General features: G+C 40.7%; 1 protein-coding gene across 5 annotated transcripts in view; it reads left to right on the top strand.

Annotated features, from left to right (window-relative positions):
* TNRC6C (trinucleotide repeat containing 6C) overlaps window positions 1–12,012 on the top strand; it is a 57,590-nt gene that overhangs the window by 10,478 nt on the left and 35,100 nt on the right. For 4 of the 5 annotated variants that reach the window (XM_009326300.1, XM_009326315.1, XM_009326307.1 and 1 more), the window contains exons 1-2: window positions 264–468; window positions 6,152–8,743. In XM_009326300.1, the coding sequence (XP_009324575.1) occupies window positions 444–468; window positions 6,152–8,743 (2,617 nt within the window). In that variant the 5' untranslated portion in view covers window positions 264–443. Of the gene's footprint in view, window positions 1–263; window positions 469–6,151; window positions 8,744–12,012 lie in introns of those variants that run through there. The other variant, XM_009326331.1, reaches the window with a different exon arrangement.

The following is a 12,012-nucleotide window of genomic DNA, read 5'->3' on the forward strand; positions in this document are numbered from 1 at the left end:
GCCCGCATCTTCTCTTGGCTGACTTTCAAAATCGGGAGAAAAGCAGCTAGGGTGCTAATTGTAGCTGGGTCCTGAAGTGAAAATGTTTTGTGACAGTTGAAAGAATTTAAAGAGGAAGGAAGATCGGTTTAGTGTCAGCTGCAATTAGATAATCAAAGCTTAAAAATCCTACTCTGTTCATACCTTCACCTAGAGTTAAGGAGCGGAGCGAGGGGAAGGGGGAGGAGGGCTGTGCGTGGAAAGGGCATTTCCATAGCCAGTGCAACCGAGGCCCGACCGAGCTTGCAGGTTGTCTGGGCGCACGCTTGCACAGAGAGATTTTCTTGGCAGCTCTACAGGATGAGGCTCACACTGTACACAGCCGACATATTGAAGCCGAGAGCCCTGGAGAACGTAGATGCAGGAGTAGAAACAGCTCTGCACACAATGTAGCGTCTCCTAGGATGGTTGGGCGGCTCCTTTCTTCAGGTATTTTATTACCCATCAGCCCTTTTTAGAGCCAAAAAAAGAGGGAAAGTAACCCTAACCCTGAGAAAATAGCATCTGCTTCTGTTAAATCAATTTATTACATAACATTTCAGGGAGAGAGCTGCAGCACAGCGTCCTAAGCTTTTGGCTGCATTTCAGGTTTGATAAAATGGCGTCTTCGCAGTGAGCTGCTTGCTAAAGATATGTTGCACTGAGCAGAAAAATGCAATTATTTGGTGTTTTCTACTGCTGCTTTTGTTTTGGAGAGGTAGCATTTAGTGGAATCTCTACTAATAATGAAAAATGGTGTTTGTTTTTGCTTGTTTTCTTAATGCATTTAAAAGCTTTCAGCATCAGGGGAAAGGAACTACGTTTTAATGTCGTAGTGCAGAAAATTAAAATGGGATAACAGGCTTTCCCACTTGTGTACTTAACTGTGGTTTAGTTTTAAAATAAATAAAGCTGCTTTATTCAATGCTTCCATCTCTTTTCTGTCTTTCCACATTATGAACGCTATTTCAGCTTCCTAACATCTATGAGACTTGCTGTAAGTTAGCTTCATAAGTGGCTTCAAATAGATGACAGTTTAAAAATTTGTCCTCAGCCTCAGACAGCATATGCGTAGAGTTGGATGTAGCAGGTAACCTGAAATATTAGCACTACAATTCCCAGATTTTCTACTTTATTATATTTCGTTCTTCAGAATAGATGCTTGTGTCATTTTTTTCTTTTATGAAATTAGCCTACATTTGATCTAGCACTTAAAGTGTTTCTGGCAATTCGGATTTAATTAAGATTTAGAAAAATTCATCTATAGTTTTTTATAGATCGGCTCATGTTGAATTGAAAATGTTTCTTTTGGGGGGAGAAAGCAATTTGCCCTTTTCTTCTTGACTTCCTACTCAGAATCACTAACCTTTGTGTGACAAATAAAATCCCCAGTAGGACTGTCACTGGCCTTCGGGATTTTTCTGTCTTCTGCATGTCAAAGCAAACAACAACGTCGTCTGTAATCTGTCCTTTGGGCACAACAGGACGAGCCAATGAATCTGGTTGTTGTTACGCTGACTAACATGAATTGAAAAATAAAACTAGTAATAAGAGAAGGACTCACTATTAGATCTGATTTAAAATTGGATGAGCAAAACTTATTAATAACATGGTTCTCATTAAAAGTTTATCCCAGGCTTTGCCGTTTTGCACCCTCTCCGTACTTCGGTTCCTAAATCAGCTGAATGTTATATTATAGTTGAGGATGCATAATTTTACTGCGCAGCATTCGAACTCATTACTGCAATGGATGTTATGAAGATACAGTTACTTTAACTCGGCTGAATGAAAATGAAAAGAAATATTATTGTAAATGACATCTGCAGAGGAGGATTGAAGCTTTGGGTAAACTGCTTGTGCAGGCGAAGTATTTTGCTTTTCTAAGAAATGCATTCAACAGCTTCTCCCATTTCACTCTACTCATACTTTACCTTTGTAATCTGTGTAAACTTTAAACTGATTTTGCAACTAATTATTCATATTCATTATCAAACACAGCCAAAAATGTTTTCTATTTTTAATAAGTACTACATTGAAGTTGGTAAAGTATGTTGGGTACAGTATATAATAACACCAGCAATCTCCTCCCATCCCATTAAGGATATTATTTAAAAACAAAACAAACCCCTCATGCGTATTGGTAACCCTGATCAAAGCTGTGCATTTTTCAAGTAGCATGTACGATTTACAGAATCGTAGCATTTACAGCAATTTAACAGAAGTTATGTTTGTTTAAAACAAATTTGACCTGTTATTGTTGGTGTCAGATTAATTTGTCCTTCCTGATTGCTGAAGATATGTTGTTAATCAAGGGAATCATATTTTATAAAAGATGCATAATTAAAATTTTCAAACACAAAGTATTAATTTAAAAACCAATTTCACTTTGCAGTGTACCAGCACTAGGATTTGCTAACATAAAATACCTGCGGTTCCTGTTCCTGATGCCTTGTTTAAAATCTTTGCTCAGTTCACCGAGGAAGGATAGAAATGCTTCTGGTGGACTACAGTGCTTTTATTTCTGATCTTTGCATAAATAGAGAGGAACTGATTCTTAAGAATTTTTTAAATGGGTTTCCCATTTCAGTCTTAACAGCTTTGAAAATAAAAGAAAATATTCACAATTTCTATGAAGAGTTGGTTTCCTAGCAAGTTGGAGGAAATCTGTGTTCAAAAAAAACCCCTCAAACAAACTAAAAAAATTTTCTAGATTTAATCATATAAAATATTTTCCTTTCATTATATTTCCCAAATGTTTAAAGTCCTTATGGATTAAGTAGGACTGTGTTACTAGTTATTTAATATATAGGAATGAACTCCTTTTAGTCTAGAGAAAATGAAAAAGTGTCTTTTGGTTATTTGCTTCTAGAGGCGAGAATATAAAAAGTCCTCTCTTCAGGATCAGTTCTGCACTCAAACTCTGTTATGTTTGTTCAGCAACAAAGTGTCAGTTTTTGCAGCTTTCTGTTTATATTGTGAAATTTTTTTTCATTCCCTTTATCTGTCCTGTTTTCTTACAAGTTTTATAGCAGCAGCCTTTGGTGTTAGAAACAATTGTTCCAGTAAATATTTGGATGCTATGAAGTTACTACACCTCTCTGTTTTTGTGCTGCTTTTTTTTTAAACTATGACTTGCGAAAGGTACCAGCGTGGTCCTGCTGACTCCAGAGCAGGGAGGGCACGGCACAGGTATGCTGCTGCTCAAGAGAGGGCTTGCTTATTTTATGTCACCTAAAAATATTATTGTAATCCCTAGCAGAGTAACCACTTTCTGATTAGTCAGTGGTTGTTGCTGAGGTTGTAATCTGAATTGCAGTAAAAGGAACTATGCTGATGGTGCACGAAAGGGAGTAATTATGGAGTTGCAAAACCTTGAAAAGCAGAGGGGCTTGAGCTGCATGTGCACTGCTTCCAAGCCAAACATACTTGGTGTGATATTGTCTGGAGTAGATGTGCTTATCCAAGCTGAGGCACTTGGCCATTTTCTACTTTTAACATGGTCATCTCTTGGTCCTTACAGTTCTTCCCCCTCATATTTTTTTCTTTTTCCCTTCTTGTTTCTCTGACTGCTCTTCAAAATCCTGGAATCTCATTTAATGAACCACTTTGCTCCCTACTCTCAAGAACCTTTCTAAGCTGTTTTGTCATCTTCCTCTAACATTCCCACCCCTTCCCTTTATTTCTGTCTCCGAAGTGCTCTCAAACTTGAGCATTGCTTTAACCACCATCTTTGGGGGAGAGGAGAAAGAAAAAGAAATGATTAAACAAGCAGCTTTCATCTCATCTTGTCAGTCTTTGTGCCATTTTTGTGAGTATTGAGACGTCTTGCACTGTGCTCTTGATGCTTCTTCACAAACCTGCCCTGCACAGACACTCTCGCTTGCCTTGGGCAGCACCATCGTTCTCCCAGGCACTTGCACACGTAGCTTAGGTTTTGGCTTTGACAAGACTTTTTTATTGGAACAATTATTTCAAGCTACCTTTAAATCTTTCTGTCATGTCTCAAATGTAGTGCTGAATCTCACCACCCACAGTGTTGAAAAAAAATCTCACATAACTCCTCTTATCTGATTCTTTGGTTGCCTCAACTTCTTATCTTCTGGCCTGGACTGCCGCTGCTTTTTTCCTTTGTTCATTCCTACTCTGCTAAGAATGCTGCTTGGCTCATTTTTCTGACCCTGTTGACCCTTTTAAAGTCATTTCACAGGCTTCCTTTCCCCTCCATGCCTTATCTGGGATTCTGGTCTCTATTTAACACCTGTCTAGCAAACCTAGATTATCAGGTAAACTTTCAACCTTCTTCCTTAGCTCTGTAATGTAACCAGTAGGTTTTACCCAGGAATAACATGATGCTTTCTTCCTTTCTATCCATTGCATGTAGGGGAGAGAATCCAGGTAAATCCAAGCGGCTCCTTTCATACTCTCTTTTGGATTTGTCATACACATGTCAATTATTTAGCTCTTTCTGTGAAACGTGAGGCTTTTCCTAGCATCATGAGACGACAGGTGATGAGCTAAGACTGTTTTCCCTTCCTTTCTTTAACATTCATACTTTTGCTTCAATTGAATTTAAAAAAAAAAAACAAAACAACAAGATGCAATCTGCAATCTGTCCTGGTTTAGTGTTCTTTCTTCATCTTGATAAAGTCAAATGAGGCAACCAAGTAATCACCCCCATTTCTTGAAAAGCTACAGGTGAAATACGTGAATAAGAAGACTTTGTCAAAGAGAGCAAGCTTTTTTTATTCTTGGAACAATTTTTCTGCAGTATTAGAATACCTCTAATTGGAGGCAGTTAGAGGAGCTAATCACACCAAAATATTTGTGATTTAAATTAATGTATATTAGGCATCCACTGTTAACAGCTTATTTGAGAGATTTGTTGCATACATCTTCCCCACAAAATATGATTCTTATTCAAATCATAAAAAATAAAGTCATGTTTCTGCAAATTTACAGCAAGTAAAAATAATTTACATCCAAAATTTCTAACTTGGGTATATGCAGTTTTCTCCCTTATTTAGACAGCAGTTAAGAGGAGCTGTTCTGCAGATCGTCTCTAGTACATACCCCTAGGATCAGACTGAATTACTCGCTATAAAATTCCCATCAAAAGAAACTAAAAGGAGTAATCTGTACTAAAAATCTTGTAGGGAGCAATTGGGATGGAAGGCAAATGCAAAAACTTGAACTAAGCTTGAGTTCTTAGCATGAGAAGTGTTGAGTCTTCCAGTTTAACTTTGCACCCTAGCAAGCAATTAGATGCTCAAGAGCTTTTGTTTCATTTTTTGGATTAGCATCTGTGTTTGAGGATGTGGGAGGTGCTCTGAAAAGACTGTCGTCTGAGCATCTGTACAGCACAGCACTGATTTTCATTGGTTTGGGTGAGAAATTGGACAGTATGTGCAAGCGCAAAAGATGTTTGAACCACATGTAAATCCTTTAAGAGCTACATTTCTTGACAAAACTGCCTGTTATTTAGAAATACCGGAGTTCTCTGCTAAAATGTGAGTTACAGTAGTGGTGTTTAAATGTATAATTGACACTCAGTAGTAAAGGTGGCTGTCCGTATTTGTTTCTTTATTTACAGGAAGGGTTGAAAACCTAAATGCAGTATGAATTTAGTGTGTTGAGTGTGATGTGGGTGTGTATGTAATATCTAATGGCAGGCAGACATTTTACATTTTTTATTGGATGCTCTTTCTTTGTGTTTCTCTGAAGAATGAGAATTGAGTCAAAACAAATGGTAAGAGTCTGCTAGATATACTTCTGCATTTTTTCCAAATTTGCTTTTTAGATTTTTCACATAGATTAGTGTATTTGCTGTCCTTACTTATTGCCTGCTTACTATTTTTACTAGTGCACTAAGGGATACAAAACACTTTTGTTGCTCTGTTCTAAAATAGAATTGTTCCATTATTTTAATTGAGAGTTTTGCCAGATTAAAAAAAAAACTAAATATGAGCATCGCGCTTTATTGTAGTGAGGAAAATTACTGTGTTATGTTAGAGCATGTACTCTAAATTTTAGCAGAAAGCAGTGTTGTAACTAGCAATGTAAAATAATACTTAATAGAGGGCTTTTGCAGTGCTTGCTCAGTGGACTCATTTCTAACCTTATTGGATCCTTTCAGATCTCAGCCACAGTGGATTGGGAGACCATTATGAGAATTCCCACTGGGGACAGCAGCCCGCTTTCAGGAGTGAAGGCAACTGCAGCTGGGATAAAGTGATAATAGACAGGACTGACAAGGAAGCGTGGCCTTCCATTACCGGAGCTGAGACTGAGTCTGCCTCAGAATGTACTACAGACACTGACTCTGCCTCCAACTGTGGCTCAGAGAACAGTAGCATGGCTACAGGGAGTGCCCAAGGCAACTTCACTGGACATACAAAGAAAACTAATGGCAATAATGGCGCCAACGGAGCACTCGTCCAAAGCACTTCTAACCAGAGTGCCCTTGGAGCTGGTGGAGCAAACGGTAACGGCAACTCGGCCAGAGTGTGGGGTGTGGCTGCGGGCTCCAGCTCTGGCCTAGCTCACTGCTCTGCCAGTGGTGGGGATGGAAAGATGGACAACGTGATGGGAGATGGTAGAAGTCAGAACTGCTGGGGTGCTTCCAACTCGAATGCTGGCATTAATCTTAACCTTAACCCTAATGCCAATCCAGCTGCCTGGCCTGTACTTGGACATGAAGGAACTGTGGGAGCAGGCAACCCTTCCAGTATTTGCAGTCCAGTCAGTGCCATAGGTCAGAACATGGGCAACCAGAATGGGAACCCAACAGGCACCTTAGGTGCTTGGGGAAACTTGCTGCCTCAAGAGAGCACAGAACCACAAACGTCCACTTCTCAGAATGTGTCTTTCAGCGTACAACCTCAGAACCTTAACACTGATGGACCAAATAACACTAACCCCATGAACTCTTCACCAAACCCTATCAATGCAATGCAGACAAATGGACTGCCGAACTGGGGAATGGCTGTTGGTATGGGGGCCATCATCCCGCCCCACCTGCAAGGCCTTCCTGGTGCTAACGGAACATCAGTTTCTCAAGTCAGCGGGGGCAGTGGTGAAGGAATGGGCAGTTCAGTGTGGGGGATGTCCCCAGGTAATCCTGCCACAGGAAACAGCAATTCTGGGTTCAGTCAGGGGAATGGAGACACTGTGAACTCAGCATTAAGTGCTAAACAAAATGGATCCAGCAGTGCTGTGCAAAAGGAAGGAAATGGAGCGAGCGCGTGGGATTCAGGGCCTCCTTCTGGTCCTGGGGTACTAGCGTGGGGCAGGGGCAGTGGCAACAGTGGTGTTGGTAGTATGCATTCTGGAGCTTGGGGCCACCCCAACCGTAACACCAGTAACGGTGTGAACGGTGAATGGGGCAAGCCCCCAAACCAGCATTCCAATAGCGACATCAATGGGAAAGGATCAACAGGGTGGGATAGCTCTAGTGTTACCAGTCCGAATCCTGCCATGCAGCAGGGCAATGAACAAATGAACTCTTGGGCCAAAGCTGCAGCATCTGGCACCACAGCTAGCGAAGGAAGTAACGACAGCGGTGGCAGTCAAAACGAAGGCAGTACTGGGAGGGAGGGGGCTGGAGAGGGCAGGAGGAGAGACAAAGGGATGATAGACCAAGGGCAAGTTCAGTTGCCAAGAAATGACCTTGACCCCAGGGTCCTGTCCAATACGGGGTGGGGACAGACCCCTGTAAAGCAAAACACTGCCTGGGAATTTGAAGAGTCCCCAAGGTCTGAACGAAAGAATGACAATGGAACAGAGGCCTGGGGTTGTGCAGCTACTCAATCTTCAAACTCAGGGGGGAAGAACGATGGGTCCATCATGAACAGTACAAATACCTCTTCAGTATCTGGGTGGGTCAACTCTCCACCGGCAGCTGTTCCAACAAATACAGGCTGGGGAGACAATAACAACAAAGCACCAAATGGCCCAGGGGGATGGGGAGAGTCAGCAAGCTCTACTACTGTTAATAATGCTGCTGCTGCCAAAAGCGGCCACGCTTGGAGTGGGACCGCAAATCAGGAGGACAAATCGCCTACCTGGGGTGAACCTCAGAAACCCAAATCTCAAAACTGGGGAGATGGACAGAAATCAAATCCGAGCTGGACTTCAGGAGGTGGAGATTGGACAGATTCATCATCTGTTCCTGGACACTTGGGTGATGGGAAGAAGAATGGATCTGGATGGGATTCTGACAATAGATCAGGGTCTGGTTGGAATGATTCCACAAGGTCTGGGACCAGTGGTTGGGGAAATGGCACAAACAGCAAGGCTAATACAGGTACAAGCTGGGGGGAATCTTTAAAGCCAGGCCCCCAACAAAATTGGGCTAATAAACCCCAGGACAACAATGTGACTAACTGGGGAGGAGCTGCTTCTGTAAAACAGACGGGGTCAGGGTGGGTTGGTGGGCCAGTGCCAGCCAAACAAAAAGAGAACTGTGAGGCAACTGGCTGGGAAGAGCCATCTCCACCGTCCATTCGCCGCAAGATGGAAATCGATGATGGTACCTCAGCTTGGGGCGACCCAAATTACAACAACAACAAGACTGTAAACATGTGGGATAGAAATAATCCTATCATTCAGAGCAGTACCACAACCAATACCACCACCACTAGCACCATTATCAACACAAATATGGTTGAACCTCAGCCATCGCACCAGTCAAGTGCCCAGCCGAACCGGTCCCCGCTGCTTGGTCCAGGTATGAAAATAGTTTTATAAGATACTTTATACCAGTACCGATTACTGAACGCTGTCTGGCCTGATCAGTGTGCAGTTACACATTAAAGATAGAAATCCTGTATTTATGTCCTAGAATAAGTTTATTCATTTACTCTGGAGCAGTGTTAACTTCTCGTCTTGAGGACAGAACCCATGGAACCTGACACACAAGCTTCCATAGTCCAAGTGAATGTAAGAAAGGCTTGAAACAATATCTGGTCAATAATACGCTAGGTCCTTAGATTGTTGATCCATATTTATTTTGTCAGCTCTTCCACAGTTACGTAGCACCTTCTTTTAATTCAACCATTTGAGAGTTTGGGGTCCTTTTGCTAACCTTTTTTCTCTGACTTGTCTTCTGTGGCCATTGCTCAGTCTTTGTCTTGTTTAGACAATATGCATCTGTTTCGTTTCTGCAAACCGTACCTCTTGGCAACAGATGTTTTTTTAACGGTTGCATCAATCTAGGCTGTTGCTGTTTCTCTGTCTTCTGTTTGTTGTCTTTTATGAAGAAACCGTTCTCTTCCATACTTCAGGTCTCAAGCACGGGTAGTGTCCTGGACTTCTATGTGATTCTCATAAAGCTGAATTGGTTAAAGATGTTAATATTCAGGGTGGCTGGGAAAAGTGATTTTAACTTCAGCTGTGTTCCAAAGACAAGTTTTTAGGCATCTAGGAACTTTTCTAATCAAAGACAAGGTACTGTTGTAGACAAGCAGCAAGGAATAAAAATGGGGAAAAAATGAGAAAAATGCTTAGGGGGAAGGTATTTAAATAAAAGTTACTAGCAGCCCTGCTCATACCATGACCACAGACTGCTCAAAATAAATCTAATCTTGCAGTGCTCTTTGAAATTCTTCATCTGATTTTTGTCTCCAAGTTTTTGTTTCGTCTTGGTCATGGCTAAATATTGACTTTTTAACCCCTCCAAGTGGGATTTGTTCTACTTCTCTTATTTCCATCATTTTTCGCTTTGATGTTTTGAAATAATTCAAACTTACTGTAATGTCTGTGTAAAAATAGCCTCATGTTCCCTACTCTGGCCAAATATTTTAACAGTTGAGAGTATCTATTTTAATAAAATAACGTGCTCCAGAAGGAGAAATCTTTAAATAGGTTTGTACTTGGTCAGTCCAATATATGTGATCTATAATTTGTTAACCTTAAACTTATTTCATCCATCTTTAAAACTTTACCCACGAAACTGACAATTCAAATTTCTGAACTGTAGTGGAGATACCGTGAAAGTGGGTTTTTGGTTGGGTTTGGGGTGGGGTTTTGGGTGGAGTTTTTGGGTTGTTTTGTTAAGCTGATTTTTGGAAGATTACATCGGTGCTTGTAAAACTGTTCACATACAGCAATGTATGGTTAATGCTATGCAAATAATCTAACACCTTGCAGAGGAAAACTTACTGTTCCGAGTCCTTCAGATTTTGAAAATGGAATTTAAAAACTGGTGTTAATCTACAGTGATTCCTCTAGAGAATAGATGGTAGCAAAGGGTTTCTTTGATGTAGTATGTTTATGCAGACAGAGTACTGCTTACTAATCTGTAACCATCCACTCAAGCTACCACATGAATAGGTGAAAATGACAGTATTGTGCATCTTGCAAAAATGTTCATCAGAAAGATTCTAAGATACTAAAGCAAAACCAACTCTCAGAATATACTTAAGGCAGCATGCAAGAAAGAGGATAAACTGAGTAATAGTGAAGACAATTTAAAATACGGTTCTGATTTTAAAGGTTACATCAAGTTGAGGGCATAAGTTAGGCCTTTTGTTGTGTATTTTTGCTTATGTATGGTTACAGTTATGTACATAGGTACAGATACAAAGGCCATACATGGAAATATTTTGAAGGATTATTGTCTAATCTGCAAATGGAAGCTAGGAGCAGTCCCCTGTGACTTCGTGTTATGCCCATCTTTACTTTTGACTGTGCCCAAGAGGGGCTAGTCTTGTGCTTATCTTACACAGAGAGCGCAAAAAATGTAATTTAAAATGACCCTATTTGCTTCCCAATTCAATGTGCAGGAAACCTATTTTTCACACCGCGTATAGCTCATAGCAGCTGTAGAGTAATATCCTGTTGGTCTTTGTGGAAATGTACACAGACTTAAAACATCTACAAATCATGTCCCATCTGGGACAGCTAAAAGATGAGAAGCAAGTAATGCGTGGCTTTCCTACGACACAGACATGGGCTTGCAGTTTGCTGTCGTGCTGTTTAACCTTATTTTTTCCTACTCCAATTCCCTGTCCTGTTGGCTGTGCATTCCCAACCTCTACAGAAAGGGAGAGAAGAATCCTGTAGCCAGGAGACGTCTGTAATCCACAACCAAATTGCATCCAACGACAGTTCTTTCCCATGTACAATATTTCCATGCAAAACATGATTGTGTAATTAAGGGCTGTGCCATAGGGAAGCAGGTTAAGTGCTCATCTAAAATCTTACAACACTTGAACTAGGTAGTTACCATTGGCATTTTGTCTTCTGCGTGGGTCAAGACATGCTTTGCCAATCATTTTTATGATTCGCTACTATTCAGGGAATATCATGAATAAGAAATCATGGATTCTGTTCCTGTATAAGTAGGGAAGCGTGGCGTAGCTGTAAGATGGCACAGTCATGCATCCTGAAAGCAAAGAAGTGGGTTTTAATTTTGCTGTACAGCACTAGTTAGCTGTTCACAAAGGAGTAGAAGTCCCTTTTGGGTTTTAAGTTTATACTATATTAGTTTAGAAATGGAGGCCAAGTTACAGTCTTGTTATTCAATTTGTCACCCATCCCCAGAAGTTCTCAAAATTCCTTGAATACAAAACTTAAAAGCTATTGATGGGAAGCAGATGTTGGTACACACTTGATGACAATGCATAATGCTCTAAGGAGTTTCTTTTTCCGTCGGAAACAAAAAAAGGGGATAGATAATGTGATAAATGTAGTCCTTTCTGGTTATAGCAGCTTGCTCCCAAACCACTGCTGAGTTATTTAGAAAGACGAGCAGAAAGCTAGTGGTTTTGATTTAGATTCAATTTTGATCTAAATTACTTGTGCATAATTCTTACTAGCTCTTTTAACTCTTGTAACTTTCATACAAGGGGAATAAGAAGTGAGAAGAAGTTTTGCAAACAGGAATGATTAAAAGAGAGGTTTTTGGATCCCAAACGGTACCAGATCCTTCCTCCAAATGCTGAGGAGTGGGCTTGATGTTCCCTCTTCCCACTAGTAGGTAGAGCCTGGCAGGGT

The sequence above is a fragment of the Pygoscelis adeliae genome, unplaced genomic scaffold (assembly GCF_000699105.1).
Source record: "Pygoscelis adeliae isolate BGI_AS28 unplaced genomic scaffold, ASM69910v1 Scaffold61, whole genome shotgun sequence".
Lineage (NCBI taxonomy): Eukaryota > Metazoa > Chordata > Aves > Sphenisciformes > Spheniscidae > Pygoscelis > Pygoscelis adeliae.